Source organism: Triturus cristatus, chromosome 2_2 (genome assembly GCF_964204655.1).
Source record: "Triturus cristatus chromosome 2_2, aTriCri1.1, whole genome shotgun sequence".
NCBI lineage: Eukaryota > Metazoa > Chordata > Amphibia > Caudata > Salamandridae > Triturus > Triturus cristatus.
The window spans coordinates 1,080,014,895-1,080,039,285 of NC_140582.1; the positions used below are offsets into that span (position 1 = coordinate 1,080,014,895).

The 24,391-nt window shown below is 44.0% G+C and overlaps 1 protein-coding gene across 1 annotated transcript in view; it reads left to right on the forward strand.

Moving 5' to 3' along the window:
• The window catches only part of SPON2 (spondin 2), a 57,224-nt gene that overhangs the window by 21,463 nt on the left and 11,370 nt on the right, over positions 1 to 24,391 (forward strand). Inside the window, exon 4 of the mRNA XM_085642603.1 lies at positions 20,801 to 20,992. Coding sequence (XP_085498729.1) covers positions 20,801 to 20,992 — 192 coding nt within the window. The remainder of the gene's footprint in view (positions 1 to 20,800; positions 20,993 to 24,391) is intronic.

The window sequence follows — 24,391 nt, forward strand, 5'->3', positions numbered from 1 at the left end:
TCTCTACTACTCACTCTCTACTACTCACTCTCTACTACTCACTCACTACTACTCTCTACTACTCACTCTCTACTACTCTCTACTACTACTCTCTACTACTCACTCTCTACTACTCACTCTCTACTACTCACTCTCTACTACTCACTCTCCACTACTCTCTACCACTACTCTCTACTACTCACTCTCTACTACTCTCTACTACTCACTGTACTACTCTCTACTACTCTCTACCACTCACTCTCTACTACTCACTCTCTACTACTCACTCTCTACTACTCACTCTCTACTACTCTCTACCACTACTCTCTACTACTCACTCTCTACTACTCTCTACTACTCACTGTACTACTCTCTACTACTCTCTACCACTCACTCTCTACTACTCTACTACTCACTCTCTACTACTCTCTACTACTCTCTCTACTACTCTCTCTACTACTCACTCTCGACTACTCGCTCTCTACTACTCGCTCTCTACTACTCACTCTCCACTACTCACTCTCTACTCCTCGCTCTCTACTACTCTCTACTACTCACTCTCTACTACTCACTCTCTACGACTCTACTACTCTCTACTACTCTCTCTACTACTCTCTACTACTCTCTCTACTACTCACTCTCTACTACTCACTCTCTACTACTCTCTCTACTACTCTCCACTACTCACTTTACTACTCACTCTCTACTACTCTCTACTACTCTCTACCACTCACTCTCTATTACCCACTCTCTACTACTCTCTACTACTCACTCTCTACTCCTCTCTACTAATCACTCTCTACTACTCACTCTCTACTACTCTACTACTCTCTACTACTCACTCTCTACTCTCTACTCTCTATTACTCATCCTCTACTCTCTACCTCTCTACTACTCTCTACCTATCTGCCTCTACACCTCTACCTCTCTCTACACGCACACATATGCACATATATATATATATATATATATGCATATGCATTTATATATATGTATGTGTATATATATATATATATATACATACATATATAAACATATATATATAATCTGCATATCTATAGAAATACAAATATAAATGCATGCATACATATACATATATGCATGCATATGCATGTTATGTACATGAAAGTTTGAAAAACACAAATAAAAGCAAAGCTAAAAAGCCACCTAATTACAAACAGAATTGCTTTAACTTAAACGAGGGCGAGACCTATTGCATTTTCAATGCTTGTTTACTTTGGTTCCATCAAGACAGCATTCAGATGTGTCACACATTTGCCATAAATTCTGAATGGTAGCACTCTAGTTGCTCATTAGATCACTGTAGTAAAGCTACTGCTCACCAGGGAAGTCTGCTGCTGGTATTCAAAGTGCATGTTTCAGTCTGCACGTCAGAATTTTTTTATGAAATAGAAGAGGATTTGAGAAGTCAAAATGTGCCCTAATTTTTCTTTCTGCTGCACTAATCATACTTTCTATGGCAAAATGATCCCCCTCATTTTGTTCCTCTGCAATTAAATGTTTTAAGTGTTACCTCTTTATTCCGATCAAGATGGCTTCAGGTGTGCCATACTTTTGTCATAAGTAAGACTGTTAGCGCTCTAGTTGTTCTTTAGAACACTCTGGGACATTCTGTCATTGGGCTATACTTGGGCTACATCTGGGTGATATTTGTGCTACATTTGGGCTCTTTTGTCTCTGGTGGCCATCTTGGGAGACTTATTTGTTATGAAGTTTCCTCATTTCCTCATTTACTACAGTCTCCTCAGTAGGAATACTTTCAGTTTTTTACTTTGATTCCATCAAGAAGGCATTCAGATGTGTCCCACACTTGCCATAAATTCAGAATATTAGCACTCTAGTTGCTCATTAGGTCACTGTAGTAAAGCTACTGCTCACCAGGGAAGTCTGCTGCTGGTATTGAAAGTGCATGTTTCAGTCTGCATGTCAGAATTTTCTTATGAATTAGAAGAGGATTTGAGAAGTCACTCAAAAAGTGCCCTAATTTTTAGGTCTCGCTGAGCCCAGCGCATGCGCTGACTCGGAGAGACATTTTGTATGTGGGATTTTCAAAGTGCTGCTGGCTGGCCTAGCGCTTGCGTTCACGCGATCGTGTACGCGCGCAGCCGGCCGCCAGCAGCACTTTGAAAACTGTGCTCTAGCGCGTCATCGCGATCACTTTCGCTTTCAGAGCGATCGCGATCACTTTCGCTTTTACTGCCGCGCGGCGTTACTTTTACTGCCGCGCGGCCAATGCTTGTTTCTTTGCAGGTTGGATGGCAAGCACGTCGTATTTAGCTCTGTCGTAAAAGGCATGGATGTTGTATGCGCAATGGAGAAGTTTGGCTCAAGCTCCGGGAAGACGTCGAAAAAGATAATGATTGCTGACTGCGGGATGCTTTAGTTTGTTTTCTGGCTTACCTCCGATCATTACTTGTGTAGCTGGTGAAAAGACCACCCATGCCACTTGGTTTAGTTTTCAGTCTTACTTCTGCACTCCAATGGACTGCATCTGTTGGATTTCTCTGGCTTTCCCCTCACTCCCCCCCCCCCCTTTCCGAACGTCAATGTAGCCTGCAGAATTACACTAAAATAAATAGATTAAACAGTTTGTCTCGGAGCTGGTGATTTTGCATGCCAGTAACCTTATTTCAAATATCACTTTGAGGCCAAACTTGTACAGAGAAGCAACGTGTGGGTGCGTGGCCTGGCCGAAGAGGCGGATCTAGCACTTTGGCACTTGCCCCTTTAGCAAGCTATCTTACTGTGGGCAAAACTTGACCTATTACTAACTCTGAATACTAAGTGGCAGGCTGACCTTTGTTGTGATACAGTGCCCCTTCACGTCGCACTTCGAGTGACGCAGGCAGTTTACTTTTAATCATTTTGGTGCAGTGTGGCAAGAGGCTTCAGTCTATATTGGGGAACTATGGATGGTCAATTTAATTTTGCTAGCCCTGCTTTGTTACAGATCGATCTACGCGATCACCTCCCAATGCTCAATGTGACCATGAGGCCACAACTTGAATGCTATTTGGTGGTGGGGGGGAGTTGAACCTTCCAGCCACCGACGATAGTGGTTGAACTGGAGGAAACCGAAGAATATTGGAATGGGTGTCTCACCCGTTACTGCCCCGACCCTTGGATGTTGTGCTGTTTTAGCGCGCATTTCCTGGTGTGTATGGGGCTGGCCAGGGCGACATATTTGCTGCTAACCTGAAAGTCCGATTTCTAACGAGCGGGTGAACCCTTGTGTAGTGGTTCCCCCTGCCACCCGTACATGTTTTGACAGCTATTTTTGAGATTCCCTAATAGGTATGACCACTACTACATCATTGCTGCGCGTCTGGTTCCTTAAAAACTGCCCTGCCTGGGCATCTGTTACTGAACTGGATACGGTCTCGGCGTCCCAAAACTCCACCACTGACTACTGTAGTGACTTAACAATGGAGGGCTTGTGGGTGGGGAACGTACCATTCTACTGGAAACTAGGTTGAAATTCAGCCAACTGAATTTTCCTTGCTTGAACGCAGAGTTGGGCATTTAATAGCTCAGTGAGCTCTGCTGTATTGGCTGGTCGGCTCTGCCCCATTAAGTAATCCCTTTGCCAACCTAGTAAACCTAAGCGTTTTGCAATTCTCGCGTCACTTGAACACATACCTAGAAAAGATGCATCTGTTACATGAAAGCAAAGTTGAATCCTGGATCTCTGTTACATAGATTTCGCCTTTGTGTTAATCATTTCACTGGCCAGTTTCCTGGATGTAACAAGGGCCACTGGAAGTATGCGATTATACGGCCGTATTTGTCAACTAATGATTGGCCACATAATCCACTATTTGTTGCATATTCTGCAGACATTGACTATTTCTAGCTCAAACGATTCAAAGGCTACTAAAAGTGCGGCAAGACGTGTTGTGCAGAGAAAGGCTCTTTGCAAAGACTGCCTGACCCTTTTGTTGCCTATTGTTATATTTGAGTAATCTGGAACAAATTGGGTGCAACCAATTCGCAGACCGTGTTAAGTGTAAAAATGACTAACTTAATACGATCCTAAAACGTGTGTTCTATATGGAATCATGACTGTTAGTGCTCTGGCTGGGTTTTGAGTATTTCGTTTCCAGCTCCTGCCACCAACTAGAAGGTGCCTCGATCGATTAATTTTGCGGGTGCCCCAAAGGGAGTAACTTGGTTATTAAAGTTGAGTACTAAATTGTCTGGATTGGGACATTAGGAGAAAACTATTCGCAGGGTGCCAAGGAACGGCTTTGCTCTGTTCAAATTTATACCTGTAATCCCCATCCCAAATATTAGACCCAGCCCCCATGATGTCGTCCCTGAGAAGCATTGCTTTACACAAATGCACTAAACACTTCTCATTCATCTTCATTAGATGGAAGGGATGGTATGTCTGTAGCACAGACATTTAGAATGCAATCCTATATTGTTCCATCAGAATTTCTTGGAAAATGAAACCATATTTAATTACTCATGGCGGTGTACAGTGTTTCTCATGGGCTAATATATTGCTACAGGTGCAGATTGCATGTGGTCTCATTCTCTGCAATATTCATAACAAGCATTGGCAGCACCAGGAGAGCTAGCTTTAAATGACTGTTTTATGCTAATGTGAAGTGTTACACATAAATAGAATGGCTCGTGTGGAAGCAAAGAGCTGTAGCATGTTGGTATAGGTTCAAATGTCTGGTGGTTTGTACTGCCTAGCAAGACTTAAAAGTCCACGTAGGTTAATGTCTGCCCTTCCATCTGTGCAGCTGCAGAAAAGCTATCTGGTTATCTAACACTTTAATAGCATTCCAATGTGTCCCTAAAAATCAAAGCTTAAGAAGCTGGATAAAGGAACAAAATGGTTATGTATGGAGGGCAAGCACTTTTTTATGGCAGCACACAACTTCTGTCCAATCAAAATGTGCACTGCTGACTTCCAGCAATTGGGTGGAGACAAATCCCCTCTAGTGATACTACGAATGGTCTGACAGCTGCACTTGCAAGCCAGACCATAAAAACCTTAACAAAAACTGACTTCAGCTTCAAAACTATTTTTTAGGTCTCACCTGACCCAGCGCATGCGCTGTTCTGGCAAGACTTTTTGAGAGGGCTCCAAAAAGTGCTACCAGGCCAGCCTAGAGCTACAGTGCATGTGCGCGGGTGCGCGCGCCGCGATTACTTTCACTTTCGCGGGCGCTTTGATGTTTGATCGCGATCACCAATAGGTCTCGCTTTTGGGACCTTATAAGTATTTAGTTATGCAACTGTTGCATGGCTAAACACTTATAAGGTCCCAAAGGCGAGACCTATTGGCTATGCCAATGCTTGTTCTTTCTGCAGCACTAATCCTACTTTCTATGACAAAATGAACCCCCTCATTTTGTTCCTTTTTAAATTAAATGTTTTAAGAGTTACCACTTTATTCCAATCAAGATGGCTTCAGGTGTGCCATACGTTTGTCATAAGTAGGACTGTTAGCGCTCTAGTTGTTCTTTGGAACACTCTGGGAAGCTGCAGTAGAACACAAAGGAATCAACTGACAGTCTCTGCCCTTGTTGGATGTACATGTTTTACTGAGAATGTCAGACTTCATTCTCACATGACTGAGAAAGATAATGTGAATTTACAGAAAATATGCTCTCCGTTTAGCTTGTAGATCACCTTCCAAACCTCTGTAGGAAAAGCATGAGAAAATAGTTTTCTCTCAAACATGATTCATGATATCCCAGCAGAAGGCTTTTCACATGGTAAAATCACCTTAGAACATACCACAATTCCTAAAATGAGTATGGTACCATCAACAAATGATTTATAATGTAACTATACATCATCCAAGAAGTGTTGGCAGCCATCTTGGGACCAATATACATGATAGCACCTCATTAAAAAGCATTGCAGTTAATAGAAGGTTTTAAGACTTTAGTTACATTATAAATCATTTGTTGATGGTACCATACTCATTTTAGGAATTGTGGTATGTTCTAAGGTGATTTCACCATGTGAAAAAGCCTTCTGCTGGGATATCATGATTGAGAGAAAAATATTTTCTCATGCTTTTCCCACAGAGGTTTGGAAGGTGATCTATAAGCTAAACTGAGAGCATATTTTCTGTAAATTCACATTATCTTTCTCAGTCATGTGAGAATGAAGACTGACATTCTCAGTAAAACATGTACATCCAGCAAGGGCAGAGACTGTCAGTTGATTCCTTTGTGTTCTACTGCAGCTTCCCAGAGTGTTCCAAAGAACAACTAGAGCGCTAACAGTCCTACTTATGATAAACGTATGGCATACCTGAAGCCATCTTGCTTGGATTAAAGTGGTAACTCTTAAAACATTTAATTTAAAAAGGAACAAAATGAGGGGGTTCATTTTTCCATAAAAAGTATGATTAGTGCTGCAGAAAGGAAAAAATAGGGCACATTTTGAGTGACTTCTCAAATCCTTCATAAAACAATTCTGACATGCAGACTGAAACATGCACTTTCAATACCAGCAGCAGTTTTCCCTGGTGAGCAGTAGCTTTACTACAGTAATCTAATGAGCAAAAAGAGTGCTAACATTCAGAATTTATGGCAAATGTGTGACACATCTGAATGCCTTCTTGATGGAATCAAAGTAAAAAACTGAAAGTATTTCCTACTGAGGAGACTGCAGTAAATGAGGAAATTAGGAAACTTCATAACAAATAAGTCTCCCAAGATGGCCACCAGAGACAAAAGAGCCCAAATGTAGCCCAAATATCACCCAGATGTAGCCAAAGTATAGCCCAATGACAGAATGTCCCAGAGTGTTCTTAAAAACAACTAGAGCGCTTACTGTGTTCATTATGACAAAAGTATGGCACACCTGAAGCCGTCTTGATTGGAATAAACTGGTAACACTTAAAACATTTAATTTAAAAAGGAACACAATGAGGGGGTTCATTTTGCCATAGAAATTATGATTAATGCTGAAGAAAGAAAATGAGGGCACATTTTGAGTGACTTCTCAAATCCTCTTCTATTTCATTAAAAAATTCTGACATGCAGACTGAAACATGCACTTTTAATACCAGGAGCAGACTTCCATGGTGAACAGTAGTTTTACTACAATGATCTAATGAGCAACTAGAGTGCTAACATTCAGAATTTATGGCAAATGTGTGACATATCTGAATACCTTCATGATGGAATCAAAGTAAAAAACTGAAAGCATTTCCTACTGAGGAGACTGCAGTACATGAGGAAATTAGGAAACTTCATAACAAATAAATCTCCCAAAATGGCCACCGGAGACAAAAGAGCCCAAATGTAGCCCAAAATCACCCAGATGTAGCCCAAATATAGCCCAATGACAGAAGTGTGCAAAACACTTATTATTTTTTGTTTTTGCAGTGTTATATAGTGCAGACTTGTCAGGTATTGGAGTGCTTTACATGAGCATTGGTTACATCACACAAGAACAAATTCATTTTGGTTGTAGACATGGGGAGACTAAGTGATTTGACCAGAATCACAGAATGTCGAGCTGAAGCAGAAACTCCAACCTGGTCCCCAGTTGCAAAGTCTGCAGTTCTGGAAGGATACTGTTGAGAGGCAGAGGCCAGGGGCACGGACTCTGAAAATTGAAGGCAGGTAGGAGGGTGCAAAGGCAACAATTTAACCACACTGAGCAGGCAGGAAGGGCCATGGCAGCACAACAGACTATGGAGGGCAGTGGAAAGGGGGGCAGGGGCAACAAACCAACAATACAGGACTTGCAAGAGAGGCTGTGGCAATGTAATAGACCATTGTGGGCAGAAGGAAGAGGCAATGGTAGTACAACCATACATGCCAACAGCCAGGAAACGTCCAATGTTTTTAAGCTCAAATGGGCTTTATTTGATCTGTCTCCTGTCTACAATCTCCTCTTTTTCAATGTAACTCAAAGGGGAAAATCAATACCCCAGCTTTTTTTCAAAATCTCCCTCTTACCAAGTTCAAAATGTTCGCAAGTATGGTACATTGGATCATGGAAGGAAATGGGGTAGGGACATGGACTTGGATAACAGAGGACAGGAGGGACATGGAGAGGTGCACCAAACTGACCCTGCAGGGCAGGCATCAGGGTTTGCAGCAGCACAATACACCACACAGGCCATGCGGGACGGGAGTGCAGCACAACAATCCATAGAAAGCAAGAGGGAGGGGACAGGACCATGCACGTCGACAACAGAGAACAGAGGGGCAAGAGGCAATGGTAGCTAGCTGACCATAATGGACAGACAGGAGAGAACGCTGCAGCATAACAGACCATAAAGGGCAGGAGGGACGGATCAGGGGCATTATACTGGAACAGACAAGCCAGGAGGGAGGGAGTAGGGGTCTGTACATGTAAACAGAGGGCTGGGGGCAAGGGGGCAGCACAGGAGCAGCAAGATAGCCATGGAGGTCTGGCAGGATGGGCACTAGAAGCAAGACACACCATGAAGAGCAACAGTGAGACTGTGATGGCATACACACAAACCATGGAGGGAAGGTGGGAGGGGGTCAGGGGCAGCTAACTGACCACACAGGGAAGTTGGGAGGGGCCATGGCAGCACAGAAGACCATGCATGGCAAGTGGGAGGGTTAGTGGCAGCACAATGGCTATGATGGGCAAGAAGGAGGGTGCAGGGGCATGCACAAAGGACGATGGAGGATAGAAGGGAGGGTCAGGACCTGTGCACAGACAAGAAAGTTCAGGGGAAGGGGCCTCACAACAGACCGCACGGGGTAGGCAGGAGGAGCAGTTGCAGCACAACAGACCAGGGAGGGCAGAAGGGTGTGGCAGTACAATGGACCATGTGGACAGGAGGAAGAGGATAGGGGCATGGCATGTGGGCAGGCAGGGTGGAGGTGACAGGGACAGGTTGTAGTCAACTGACAATGCTAGGCAGGTGGGAGGGGAGTGGCAGCTCAACAGAAGACTCAGAGTAGATAGGAGTGGCAGGTCCATGGAACATGGTGGGCAAAAAGGATGGAGCAGGGGCATGCACAAAGACATCGGAGGGCAGGGGGAAGGAGAGTAGGGGCAGCAAGCTAAGCACAGAGTTTAAGCAGGAGGTCAATGATGGGACATAGAATTGGGCAATGGAGGGCAGGAGGAGTGGACTGGTACATCATACTAAATTGAGGGCAGTGGCAGCACATCAGACCATGCATGGCAGGAGGGAGGAGGCTAGTCCATGGATTCACACAACAGAGGATAGGGAGGAGGGGGATGGGGCAGCAAGCTAACTGTTCAGAGAAGGCGGGTATTAGGAACTTTATTGTTTTTAAAACGTGTCTCTGTGCGAACTACTTAAAATATGAACAAGTATGCAGCATAATCTCACTTTTATTCAGGAAGAAGAGGACGTTTGTGACTGTGACTCCGGGCTCACTTGGCAGAAACACCCACTGACCCTCCACCCCCTATCGCAAAATGTAATGTCCGTGAAAAGGGTAGGTGAACACAGTGTTATATAGAACATAGTCCTGAGAGCACGATTGAAAATGAAAACTAGATATAGTGTGTGGTATAAACTATGCACCAAATAAGTGTGATATAAGATGAACCGGGCGTGAAATATAATATGCAATACATTGTGCGCAATGACAGATTCATTGGAGAGCGCGAGATAGCACAGGCACTAGCTCGTGCTATGCGATATGCGCCTTGGAGTGTAATATGCACAGGGCTGTGTTGTGTAACCTAACTAGTCTCTAAAGTTGTAATATAAAATATGTGCTGGGGAGTGTAACGTTGCATATGCACTGTGACAAAGATATGGATCCCAGATTGTTATATGTATGGCATAGCACTGTGCGTTATAACATAGGCATCGAGGAAGGCACGTTAGATGGGGCAATATAACCCGTGCAAAGACAAGTGTGGCATGACATATTCACGGGGTGGTGTTACAGTGCACCTGGGCTAGGGAGTGTCATAGCATATGCACTAGCTAGTGGAATACAACACAGAGGTGTGTGGCACTCAGCAGGCAATGGTGGGTGTAACACAGCATTGGGCTCTGCCAGGAGCGCGCTGTGACTCTCAAGTGATGTTCGTCCCTTTTCCAGAGAGTAAAATAAAAAGTATTACACATCCGGCAGTGGATTTGTGTTTTATTAATCGTGAGGGGGGTTTCTTGCATAGTTTTGGTCGAATTTTTGTTGAATCCCCTTTGAATGGCTTGGTGTGCATGTGTATTAAATGTGCCCGTCAATAGCTACCCATGTTTGTATAAATAAACGACAAGGGTGTCTACCGGGATTAGGCACGGTAGGGCATCAGACATGTCAGAGCTTCACTAGTGGTGTAAATACATTCCACGTGGATTCATTGTATGCATAGTCGCCTTTTAATGAATATCACGCAAAGGTGATAGGTACGTACGGTTTGTCCAGCATGTCCTAGGTGTGTCTATAAATATATACTTTTTTAAAATAATAAAAAACAGTGGCCGGCCCTGGGGATTGGGGTCAAAAAAATATAATTAGAAGACAGGCCCTGGGGGATGGGGTCATCAGGGCCAATAAATTAGAATAAGAAGGGGAACCACACAGGCCCCCTTCTTAAAAAATTAAAATAAATAAAAGACTGGCATCGTGCCGGAGGCGACGCCCCCTCCTTGCAGCACTCTGCAAACGCGCCCCCTGGCGAGTTGTAAGTTGGGGAATTAATTCCTCTTCAATACTGAGGGTCCCTGAGGGCCAACTAGCCCAACAGGCATCTCCAGTATGCGCCAGGGAGCTGCGCTGCAAACAGGTGTTCTGAGGCCAAGCCCCTTTTTACACCTCTCTGCAACGCAGCTCTGTGGCGCTTACTGGAGGTACCTAGTGGTCTAGTTTGACCCTAGGGACCCTTAGGATTCAAGGGGACTTAATCTCTCAACTTAGAACAGCCACAGGGTGCGTTTACACAGTGGTGAAGGGAGGGGACGGGGCCTGAGGTGACGTGTGCAAACACGCACTATGGCACGTTTTAAATTGGGGATATAATTTCCCTTCAATACTGAGGGCCCCTGGGGGCTAACTAGCCCACCAAGTGCTTCCAGTAAGCGCCACTGAGCTGCATTGCAGAGAGGTGGTCCAGACCGTGCCACTTTTTACACCTCTCTGCAACGCAGCTCTGTGGCACTTACTGGAGGTACCTAGTGGGCTAGTTGGACCCTAGGGACCCTCAGGATTCTAATGAACTTAATCTCCCAACTAAAAACGGACACAGGGCGTGTTTACACAGTGGTGAAGGGAGGGGACGGGGCCTGAGTTAACGTGTGCAAAAACGCCCTGTGGCCTGTTTTAAGAGGTAGTTTAAATCCCCCTGCCCTATTATATACTAGGGGCTTACAGAGGAGGTCATGCTAATCACAGGGGGACCCCAACACATAATGTTCCCTAGTGTATGTAGGTGTTTTCACTGTATTCTAAGTGTCTTTTAACATAGCACTGGCTCTAGGACTGGTTAGTCAGACTCAGTTACCACCAGTATCCGTCTGAAAAAGTTGAGGGTACAGGATGATTTTGCAACAAGGCTTCTTTCTGCTCTTCTTTCTGTTCTTTCTGCACATTATCCGTCTTCCTGCACTTTTCTTCGTCTTTGAGGACTTCTGTTGCTTCTTTCTGCACTTCTTTTTTTTCTTTCTGTGCATTTTTTCTTCTTTCTTCACATGTCCTATCTCTGTAGGCATAGTTAGAAATTAGCATTTAAAAAACCTTTGAAATTCACAGAAAAAACCATAGGTTTCAGGGGTGTTATAGTTAGATGGACTTTTCACTTGTACAAAACCATTGAAATTCCCCCGTTATAGTTAGTTAAGCTAACTATAACTCGCGCGCCTGCAATGCACTGCTGATGACGTCACATATTACATCACTCATGACATGGTCAGTGACATCACTCATGACATCACTGATGACATCTCAAATGACATCACTGATGAATCACTCATGACATCATCCTTGTGATAGAGTGGCAGACCTCCTCTCACCCTAATATAACCTTTGATACACACATTCAAAAATAGAGACTACAATTTTCAAAACAATGGACATACCAATACCAGTTACAACAACCTCTTCAGTAATTCTAAGATCCACATACACATCCACTCATTCACCAACAGTCCTATACAGTCACTCATACATGTACTCACTCATCATATGTACTCATACACCTATACATCCTGTTACACAATGCCACTCATCCATAGAGTTACTCACACACATAGTCACTCATGCTAATAAAGAATCAAACATACATTTACTTGCATATACAGTTATACACACATCACCACAGTTACTTCTACGGAAACTTACACATACTTAGTCTTTTAAACAATCACTTATAGAAACACATACTTATTCATACAGGTACTCTTTCAATCTCTCACTCTCACACATACTCACTTATATACACCAATAGTCACATATACTAGTTTAAAACATATGTAGTTACTCATAAAGACACTATTGAGACAGTCATTCACTCACTAACACACCCATACACACACTCATCCACCCATACAGTCCTGCACACATGCTGTCTTCAACACATACAAACAGTGAGCCACTCATTCATGCAACTATGCACTACGTAATACCCCCCACCGAACCATGCAGACACTCGGACTGATACTCAAAAAACCAACTAATAACCTATATAGACACCCATGTAGCTACTCACCAACCCATGCAGCCACTTATACACAAAGTGAGAGACTGATACAGATATTTACATATTTAAACATTACTCACTAAGCCATGTATTCACTATGATACACTTAATCAGTCAGTTACACAATCAATTTTTCAAAAACAAATCATCCATTTAGACACTTATATACCCATTTATTCTTCCATCGACCTTGAGATATACATATATAAAACATATTTAATTTTCAGAAAAACACACATTCACTGGATGATGTCATCAGTGATGTCATCAGTGATGTCATTTGAGATGTCATCAGTGATGTCATCAGTGATGTCACTGACCATGTCATGAGTGATGTAATATGTGACGTCATCAGCAGTGCATTGCGGGCGCGCGAGTTAGAGTTAGCTGACCTAACTATAATGGGGGAATTTCAATGGTTTTGTACAAGTGAAAAGTCCAGCTAACTATAACACCCCTGAAACCTATGGTTTTTTCTGTGAATTATATATATATATATACACACTCACACACACACACACACGTGTATATATATATATATATATATATATTTTTCACCAGTTTTCGCCAAACGCCGCCGCTCACTTTCTTCCGGGTGCAGTCGCCGCACGGTGGCGATCCGTGAAAATTACTCGAACCAAACGCTTTAGCCTTCTAAAGCAGGCAATGCACTCCGAGCCAATAAATTTGAAAAGCTTTATTCCACCATACTGACAAACCAGTTTCGGTCTTCGCAACCTTTTTCAATGTCAGAGTCTCATTCAAATTTGTTACCTTAAATACACGGATGTTGACAACAGAGAGAAGAGACTCCTGTGCTTAAATAAACATAGAAGAAGGACCACTGTAATCGTTGTTACAAGTGCAGTGGCCATCTTGTAGTTTCTCTCCACCAATGGCCGGCATGTAATCCACAATATTATTCTAAAAAACATATTATTTACTGGGGAGAAAATGGTCATTATCATTCATTTCCATAGTATTGTTATCAAATATAATTATACTTTGTAATTCATACATTTATTTCATTCTTGTTTCTACCCTTGGATTTATAATTATTATGCCCTGAATGGGCTATGCTGTTTTTTCGCTCTGATCAGATCATATTATATCATATTATTACATAGAACATCCATCATGTATTTTAACACAAAAAAGAAGAAAAAAGGAGGGAGAAAATTAGCTCTACAATATTATAGTTAAATTTAAAATCAAAATCAAATTTATGTTCCATCTTCTATTTCTTTTTGTATTCAGTTCATAATTCCTATTTTATATCCCATGAATATTTTATTTAGAGGAAATCGTTATTCACAGTTAACAGTAGTCAGTAAAGGGAAAGGTGCAAAGAACATATGCTCTTAATTGTATATATATATCAAGTGGGACCGGCAAATTTCTGCGACGAGTATCAAGTCATCCAACAATCATGGAGGCTGAATACACAGAGGCCAAAAACCCCCGAAAGAGAAAAAGGAAAACAAGACGGGGTGGAAAGAAGCACAAAAGGAACCGTGAAACAACAGTACACACCGAGGATAACGAGGAGCAGGAAAAAGAGGGGAGCGTACCATGCCTAGAATCTGACTTAACAGTGATTAATCTGTCACACAAAAAGCTTACCGACACGGAAATACAGGTGCTAAAGAAAAGGCTGACCTTTTGCCCTACGACTCAGTGGGACTATGATCAAACAAGGATAGACCTTTATCAATTTATAAGAAAATTGAAGTTACGAAAAATGTTTTTTGGTAGGCAAATGCAACCAGCTTTGATGACAGAAGAAGTTAATTCAGCATCCAGTTCATTGACAGTAGCAGATCTAACAACATTACAGACCATACATACCCTGGCTGAAAACCTAACAGAGAATCAGGAGGAAGTACAAGGTGGAGAACTCGCCTTAATAAGAGAAATGGATCTGACACAAGTGGGTGGCATGAGCCGCTTGAAAAGAAAATCAAGATTCATTCCCAAAACAGGATTTGACATGATTGACAGTTTCCAGGAAATGGTTATTCAAGATCTTGATAACTTAAGAACTGTATCGAATCCCAAAGATGTGAAATCACAGAACATATCTAGAAAACAACGGGAAGCTATAAGATCATTACAGGAGGACAAATCTTTGGAGATTAAGCCTTCAGATAAGGGCAGCAATGTTGTCGTCCAGGACAAAGAGTTGTATGAGTTAGAAGCACTAAGGCAACTAAGTGATGTGGACTGCTACAATAAAATCTCTAGACAGCAATACAATGAGTGTATTAGAATTTCATCGGGTAATCAGTGGGTGGCGGGATAAGGGAATTTTACATCAAGATGAGTTTGAGTTTCTGAAAATTGATTATCCCACCATCCCCACCTTCTACCACATCCCTAAACTACACAAAAACAACAAGAATCCTCCTGGAAGGCCCATTGTGTCCTCCAAAGGAAGTCTCCTAGAGAACACCTCAATACTGACCGATACAATACTGAGTCCTTTTGTTGGCAACTTGGTATCTTATGTTAAAGATACATCGGATTTCATCAAGCAAATTGCCAACATACCATGGGAGGAGAATCAGATATTGGTCACTATGGACATAACCAGTCTATATACCAGTATCAACCATGAACAGGGTTTAGAAGCGATTAAGAGCTTTCTAAAAACAAGACCAATACAACACATGGAGCACAATGAAATGATCATTGAACTTATGGCCTTTTGCCTATATAACAATATCTTTCTATTCGGCAATCAACTATACATCCAGAAACAAGGTACCGCGATGGGCACGTGCTAACCAGGTCAAAAGCTGAGGAGAGGTCCATGAAGGCCATATACAGAGACCCCTCCTTTGCAATGGTATATTTGCAAATAAGTAAGTGGAGATTTAAGCATTGATCCTGCGTGCTCCTATTAGCCCTAAAACCATATTGGGCGTCTGATAGTATGCCGTTACTCTCGAGCCAAGTATTCAATCTACCCAAAATGACTCTGCCTAAGATTTTAACGGCAGAGTCAATTAGGGAGATAGGCCTATAACAGGCCGGGTCATCCCTCTGGCCTTTTTTAAAAATTGGGATGATTGTAGATATTGCCCAAGCCTCAGGGATATTCTTATATCTAGCGGCATTAAAGACGTTTGTAAGTATTTTGGCCCACAATTTGGGAGCAGACCTATATAGGTCTGCAGGGACGCCGTCAGGACCTGGCGCCTTACTCTTAGATGTCTCTAGGATGGCTTTTTCTACGTCCTCCTCCTTGAAGGCCGAAACTGGACCGACCTGGTTCAAGGGTAACAGCCCCTCTAAATTCCCAGGCGAGACAGAACTATAAATTTTTTCAAAATGGGCTAACCACTGCTCGTCAGGAATACTACAATCCATGGCCTGATTCTCGCTACCGGAAAAAAAAGGGTGATTTATCACTCCCCAAAATTTGGAGCTATCCCGCAAGGTATCCGGTGACAGTAAATTATTCCAGGCTTCTTCCTGAATCTCGTTTTTACGGGCTTTAATGGCCAATTTATACTGTTTCCTCAGAGATGTAATCAGAGGTCTGTTTCTCGGTTTGCCCTTTGTTGCCTTCAAAAGAGCAGAATGAGCCTTGGTACAATTGGTATCAAACCATTTTTTGCCTGTATAGCAGCCTGACTTGGATTTAACCAAGAGGGCCGCATTTATATGTAGGCAAATGGTGGTAAAGGCCTCAACTATACTAGAGTTGGTATTAACATGGTCTAAGCATATACCCATCTCCGGTTCAACCTTAGACAGAACTTCTTGAAGAAAAGTAATCGGGGACACCTGAGCCCATTTTAACCTCCTGCCCTGGTCTTTTACTACCAGGGCTCTGGTTCCCAGGTTGCTAGAGTCTTTAAAGACCAAGAACCCTTCCGTGGCGACCTCGGCTATCACGGGGTTATGGTCACTAAATGCGGAGTCCTCCACCCTGTAATTTAAAATCAAGGGAAAAATCAAAGAGGAAACAAAAATGTAATCGATAACTGAACCTGAGTCAGGACCTTTAAAGGTACACGGTCTCTGACCTTCCGCGCAGCAACCAGGTTCAAAGAGGTCTGAGGAAGCCAGTAGGCTCTCCAAGGCCTCGCCTTGTTTGGTATGTTCAAAATGTGTGGATGATGAATAGGAAGATCCATCCTCATCATCCAAAATACAACCTAGGCTGCAAGGATGAATATTTAGATCACCCATTAGGATGACCTCAAAACTATTATGTGACGCCCTGTATTTATCCAGAACCTCCCCCAGAGATTCTAGATGGTGATTTAAGCTGACACTATCTTTGGAATTATAAAAATTAATCAAAAGCAAAGAAGGGGAGTTTGCCACCACTAGTTCTACAGCTAAGCAATGTTGGGAACCAGAATCTACCTGTTTAGCAGATCCTTTCAGGTTCAAAGAAACCAACAAAGCAAGGCCCCCCTTTGCCCTCCCCGCCAAGCTAGGTGTGGCTGGAATATAAAAATGAACATAACCGTCCAAAAAAAGGTTATTTGCTGTGTCCCAGGTTTCCTGCAATGCGATAATATCATGGGACACAACATAACCCTCCCATAGCTCATCCTGGCTTTTGAGTCTAATGCCCGCAATATTCCAGCTTAGAATTTTGCAGGTATTTTTTTGGTTGAACTCGTGCGACTCACTAGCTGCTACTCCCTTTCCCTCAGATCTAACTATCAGATTGTTTAGTGAGGGAGGCATGCTAGAAGAAGACCCCTCCAAGCCCGGTCAGGCTAAGGCTTCCGGATGGTGTATGTTATCAGTACGCACGGTGGGGAATGTGACAGAATTTGGATTGAATCCACTTCTTTCCTTTATCTGACCGAGGCTTCCAGGGTTGTTAGGATAAGAATTATAAAAATACCTTAAATCATGAACCCTTATTTCCGACCTGTCCCAACTAGGTGGATGATCACAGATGAAACGCACCACTCGGCTGTCCTTAAAATTAATAATGATGCAATCCCCTTGGACATTTTTTAGTCTGGGGCCCACCCAGCTAACTCTTCTGGCAAAGAGAATCTTCCCGTCCAAAAAGTTCGGGATGGGTCTCTTTTGATTAAGCCAGAAAATAACTTTATTTTTGAGTTGTTGATAAGATTCCTCTGTGTCGGTTTTCAATTCCGGAACGCCGGACAGGACAACAACATAAGGAATAGAATCAGGGGGTAGGTGGATACAAATATTAGGGGATTTAGTTGTTCTGTCCCCAGGGTCTGTATTTAAACCTTTATGTGAACTCCTACTAGCAGCTTTAATTCTGGGTGAATCCCTTAAGCCAGCCCTGTCATGACTACCACCTTGGGTGGAGGTATTGACTGTTGTCGAAGTTCTAGGGGGGATTACCCTAGAATTAGCTATAGAAGGTATATCGGTGATGGGAGGAGAAAGTGACGGAGCAGAAAGAATAGGGTTCACCTTAATAGGATTGACACTATCCTTGGTGGCTAATTTAATAAAAAATTTTAAAGAACAAAAATTATCTAAAATAGTTTGCTCAAGTCGATCAACTTTATCAGAGACCACCTTTACCCTTTCCAGAAGTGGCAATAATAGGGAACGGACTGCTTGTTCGATCTGGGGCATCAAATCACTATGTTGGGGCTGGTCCAAGTGCCTATTAGAAGTCTCATCCAATGGAGAGTTATCGACAAGCTGAACCACATCAGTCTCCAATGGTGGGCAAATCGTAATGTTAGGGTGCTTAGCCTGTCTCCCACCCTGAGTCAGCCCATCTCTCTTCCTCTTAGAAGCTGCACTAGTAACACCCTTTTTGTTGGCTCTTGTCTGTGGGTGAGTAGAGACGGGTTGAGAGTGAATCGAAGCGCTAGTAACTACGGGGGGAACCTCTCTCGGGGCATCATTTGTGTCATTTCGGTCGGATGATGTAATGGTACTGTCCACTATATCCCGCTGCTGCACAACATCTCCCAAGACCTGCAATACTGAGTCCTTAGGAGAGTTTGCTAAGGCAAGTATTCCCAATGACGAGCGCCTAGCTTGAGTTAGTTCGGCAGATAACCGGCGCTCAGTAATTGCTAGTTCATGTTCTAAAACCGAAACTGCTCTAGTGATAAAATGGTCCAAGGTACCAGACACAGACCCACCTCCTCCCAAACGCTTCCCCTTGCCTGCCATCATGCACTGTATACACCCCTATCAAAAATGCAATCTCAATATAATATAACGATGATCCGAATGTTGAGTCACAGTACTGCTTTTCACATAACTAGGCAAAAGGATCACTAGCCTCAATAAACATATGCAGTACACACTACTCGTGTCACCAAAGCCAACTAAATATACAAATCTACCTTTCCTGATGAAGCACAAGTGGAAATATTAGGGGGGTGGCCCAGTCCAGTCAGGTCCAGGCAGTGACGGGCAAGGACGGGCCTGCCCTTGGCCCGGGCTTCGCCCGGGCGTGGCCCGCGCGCGTCCCGCGCAGCGGGTCTTCCTCCGAGGCTTTAACCCTCCCCGGCGCTGCCTGATGACGCGGTAGGCAGGTGCCCGGGAGAGGGAATGATGGGGGCTGTAGTTCTTTGAGTTTCTCCGCCGTTCCCCTCACGGCACTGCAGCAACCAAGGCAAAAGTTCCGGCTTGAAGCGCCGTTCCCCTCACGGCTGGTGAAGTAAGCGGCACCTTACAGAGTGCCCGGCAAAAGCGTCCCGCGCAGCGGGTCTTCCTCCGAGGCTTTAACCCTCCCCGGCGCTGCCTGATGACGCGGTAGGCAGGCGCCCGGGAGAGGGAATGATGGAGGCTGTAGTTCTTTGAGTTTCTCCGCCGTTCCCCTCACGGCACTGCAGCAACCAAGGCAAAAGTTCCGGCTTGAAGCGCCGTTCCCCTCACGGCTGGTGAAGTAAGCGGCACCTTACAGAGTGCCCGGCAAAAGCGTCCCGCGCAGCGGGTCTTCCTCCGAGGCTTTAACCCTCCCCGGCGCTGCCTGATGACGCGGTAGGCAGGCGCCCGGGAGAGGGAATGATGGGGGCTGTAGTTCTTTGAGTTTCTCCGCCGTTCCCCTCACGGCACTGCAGCAACCAAGGCAAAAGTTCCGGCTTGAAGCGCCGTTCCCCTCACGGCTGGTGAAGTAAGCGGCACCTTACAGAGTGCCCGGCAAAAGCGTCCCGCGCAGCGGGTCTTCCTCCGAGGCTTTAACCCTCCCCGGCGCTACCTGATGACATGGTAGGCAGGCGCCCGGGAGAGGGAAAGATGAATGGCTGTAGTTCTTTGAGTTTCTCCGCCGTTCCCCTCACGGCACTGCAGCAACCAAGGCAAAAGTTCCGGCTTGAAGCGCCGTTCCCCTCACGGCTGGTGAAGTAAGCGGCACCTTACAGAGTGCCCGGCAAAAGCGTCCCGCGCAGCGGGTCTTCCTCCGAGGCTTTAACCCTCCCCGGCGCTGCCTGATGACGCGGTAGGCAGGCGCCCGGGAGAGGGAATGATGGAGGCTGTAGTTCTTTGAGTTTCTCCGCCGTTCCCCTCACGGCACTGCAGCAACCAAGGCAAAAGTTCCGGCTTGAAGCGTCGTTCCCCTCACGGCTGGTGAAGTAAGCGGCACCTTACAGAGTGCCCGGCAAAAGCGTCCCGCGCAGCGGGTCTTCCTCCGAGGCTTTAACGCTCCCCGACGCTACCTGATGACGCGGTAAGCAGGCGCCCGGGAGAGGGAATGATGGAGGCTGTAGTTCTTTGAGTTTCTCCGCCGTTCCCCTCACGGCACTGCAGCAACCAAGGCAAAAGTTCCGGCTTGAAGCGCCGTTCCCCTCACAGCTGGTGAAGTAAAAAAGTTTATTGTAAAAATACAGCACCTTCAATTATAGTACACTGTCTTTTTCAATATTTTGAACCTCATAATGTTTTAAATGTATAATTCATTGTGAACATTTGCTGTTTTACAATATTAGAGACTAGAGCAATAGATTAAGGACCAAAATTATGAAACTGTTTGTTGTTTAAATTATTATGCCATTAGGTAGAAGATTTTCATTCTTCGACTCTTTTGAAGATAAAATATTTGAATATAATTTCTACATATATACATTACACCTATGAAATTAGGTTTGACATTTTTTAGAGGGAGGCAAAGAAATGAGGTATTTTTTGAAGGACTGGTACAGTGTTTAATTGGAATTTCTCTCTTTTTGTCTAGCTTTCCTTCATAGTCCGCATTGTTCCCAGTCCCGACTGGTTTGTTGGTGTTGATAGTTTAAATCTATGCAACGGCAACCACTGGAAAGAGCAGATGTCATTGGAGTTGTACCCGTACGATGCCGGGACAGACAGTGGGTTTACATTCTCTTCGCCAAATTATGCCACCATCCCTCAGAGCACTGTGACACAGGTAAGCCACCAGACCAACGTATTGTTGAGGATGAAGATGTTGAGGATGAATTTGACACTTTACAAAGCACGCGTTACAACGCGTGTCATTACAACAAATTTTTTACATTGCAAAATCTATTACAACGCATGTCGTTACAACGCATGTCGTTACAACGTATAATCCATTACAACGCAATTACTATTCTAAATCCGCCGGGGCGTTACTTTGGGGAATGCGTTGTAATGGATTATGCAATGTAATAACGTGAGTTGTAATGGATTTTGCGTTGTAAAACATTCGTTGTAATGACACACGTTGTAATGCGTGCGTTGTAAACAATGTTTCCCATTGAGGATCGATGAGGAGCCCAAATTTCTGGTACACTGGTCCTCCATCTTGCAATGATGTCATGTTTTGCCAGAAAATAATGTGCATTATGCTTATAATGTTGATGCAACATCACCAATAAATCAAATATCAGCAGCCACTCATGGACCACACAAGTTATCTTCTTTTCTCTGCTCTGAATTACAGATCACCAACTACCACTCTGCTTACTGCAGTTCAATTTGATCACATATCACGATATCTGTATTCTAGGAGGCGTGCATTACATATGGAATAGGGTGAAAATGTTTATTAGGGATCAATTTCATAATCAGAAGTAGAGAAGCTAGAGAGACCTTCCATCTATGCCAGTAACTGACTGCTGTCAGCCATGAAACAACTGATCTCTGTACGGCTGTGTCCTGAATTTCCAAGGTTGAGACAATGGAGCCAACCAAGAGGCTGATCTCCTGTGGCCACCGCAAGAGGGTGCCTCAAATCTCCTGACTGATCAGATTACTGGGTGGGCCAGGTTTGGACTCCTTCCTCCAATGTACCACAAGAGCAACTTCACATTTTGAGTCGGGCCAATGGAACAACATGGACGCACAAGGCATATAAGCCACTCAGCTCTCTATGGAACCACAATACTGTGGTGGAAGGTGGGGAGTGGAAATGAGCCCAGATTAAATAAAAGGTCTCTACCCTTTAGGGAGGAGGAAATACCATGCCTATCCACTTCATTAACGAAGATCTGCTCAGAAGGAACAAAGGAAGACCTTCCCTATTGACTAACAGACCACATTTGCAGTGCATTGAAAATATTTTGTGAAAGGCGTGCATAGCCTAGGGTGCTCACTCTTGGAGCATTAGATGTACGGATAGATTATTGCTTTTAGTTGAGAGTAGTGAAACATATCAACCGCACCTGGACCATGCTGTAGCGATGCATCAAGAAAGGTTCTCACAGCGAGCGAAAGGCACACAGGTGACACGTTTCCGTCAGAGCTTGAACCAATCAGGGCAGGCAAACACTAGATAATTTACCTAACTACTGGAGATTCTCAGTGTTTGAAGAGAGGGAGGAACTCGAGTTGTAGAAGTCGCTAGGAGAATCACTCCTTTTTACCGCTGTCCTCCACAGAAATTGAAACAGGAGATACAGAGATGATGCTGAGTGTAGCTTGGAGGAGCTTTGAAGCTAGCTGTGGCAAGGGAAGAAGTGGGCAGCGTATACTGGACCTGAGACGACGAAAAAGAGCAGAACTGCTGCATTGAATTGAGGTAAATACTTCCTGTCAGGCCCTGAACTTTGAAAGTGTGTCCTAGGGTATAACAAGAGGTACAAAGTTTGCAGAAACGTGGAGCACAGATAGGTCTGCGTCATCGGAGGTGACCATTGCTCCAGATGTGGCCCTGAAGAAGAGAAAAGGAGACACTGCAACTGACCCTGGTAGGCACAGGAGGTACTGTAATATTCTAAATGCACAGTAAGAACAGAGAACTAAGAGAGAGAGAGGAATTAACAGTAGTTCTGGGATATGCAGCCCTGCATATTGCAATTACTGAAGGACAATAAAGGGCAGTTGCTGGAAAAAGCAGATTGAGACTATGCTTACTGCAAGCACTTGAATGATCAATGGAAACCCTCAAACTGTGACAAATAACTGGGGGTCTCTAGGTCAAAAAGACCCAGAGGGTTCCTGGTTGACTCCTTTGACGTGTGGCGCAAAGCTCTGTTAGTCTGCCTTTCCCTCAGAAGCTGCTAACTCCTAAGTGAACCTTTGTTGTTTGCTGTTGAAGTGAAAAATCAAATACTTAGGAGACTCCAAATGAGACACATTGACACATCTAGCGAGCAATTTTCCTCTTTTTGCCTATTATTTACTTGCCATCCCACGTTACTTTAGTCCCGCCTTCCTCCTATATTAGGAGTCATGGTCCCCAGGGTCCCTTCCAGCTGTCCTATACACATGCCTCAGTCCTTTTTTAGTTGTCACCCTGTTGCTTTCCCCAGTACATCTTTGAACTCCTCCCCCTTAGCTCTTTCATTGGAATTTCTCTAAAAAGTTCGGTTCCCTTAATAAATCCCAGCATGGGGCATGAATGGTCTTCACTTTTGAGAAAGGTGGGGGCATAAAGGACACTAGGGGCCTTATTTAGAGTTTGGTGGGTAGGATATTCTGTCACACACGTAACAAACGTCCTGTCTGCCGTATTATGAGTGCATTATTTGCAATGGCACTTGTAACACGGCCAACGGTATATCCACCCATCCTCCAATTTCTAAAAAAAGGTCCTAGGACTCTCTGGAGGACTACATTGTGTGCCTTACATGTTTTTGAACACGTGAATGCCAATGTTTTAGGCAACTCTTTCCTGGAAAAAGGGGCACCACAATATTTTTGATGGACTTGTGAGTTACATCATTTGAAAATCAATAAAGATTAAACAGATAGTTTTATTAAAAGTATAGTGGTTTGCCGCGGGGGTGCTGGGGGTGGCATCAAAGATGGCAGATGCTATTAGCAGAGCTTCCAGCTCTTAGGGGGGCGGTCGTCGATCTGGGGAGCCCGCCAAGGGCAGCACTCCCATATTCAATTCTAGGGAGTACTAGAGCTTGAACTGCAAGTTTGAAGTCATTTGCGGGGAGAAAGGGTTTTAGTTTTCATAGGGTATTCATTTAAAAATGTGGTCCTTTTATTGCGCTGCTACTGTGTTTCTGCATGTTAAGATTTTTATCGAGAGTTACTCCCAATGATTTCGCTGAGTCGATAATTAGAGGTTAGCAATTGAATGCTATGAGGTGTTTCAGCCAGTCAAGGATGATGGTCGACAGGTTGGGGGGAGCGATGAGGAGGAATCCGGTTTTGAGGGTGTTTATTTTCAGATGGTTTTCAGCCAGCCAGGTCTGAGTTTTTTGTAGCGTTCGTTGAGAGATTTGATGTCCTCTAGAGAATGGATTTTTAAGTATATTTGTGTATCATCCGCGTACATGTGATATTGTCATTAGAGGAGCTAAGGATGTCAGTGAGTGGTTCCATGAATAGGTTGAAGAGTGGAGGAGAGAGGGAAGACCCTTGTGGGACT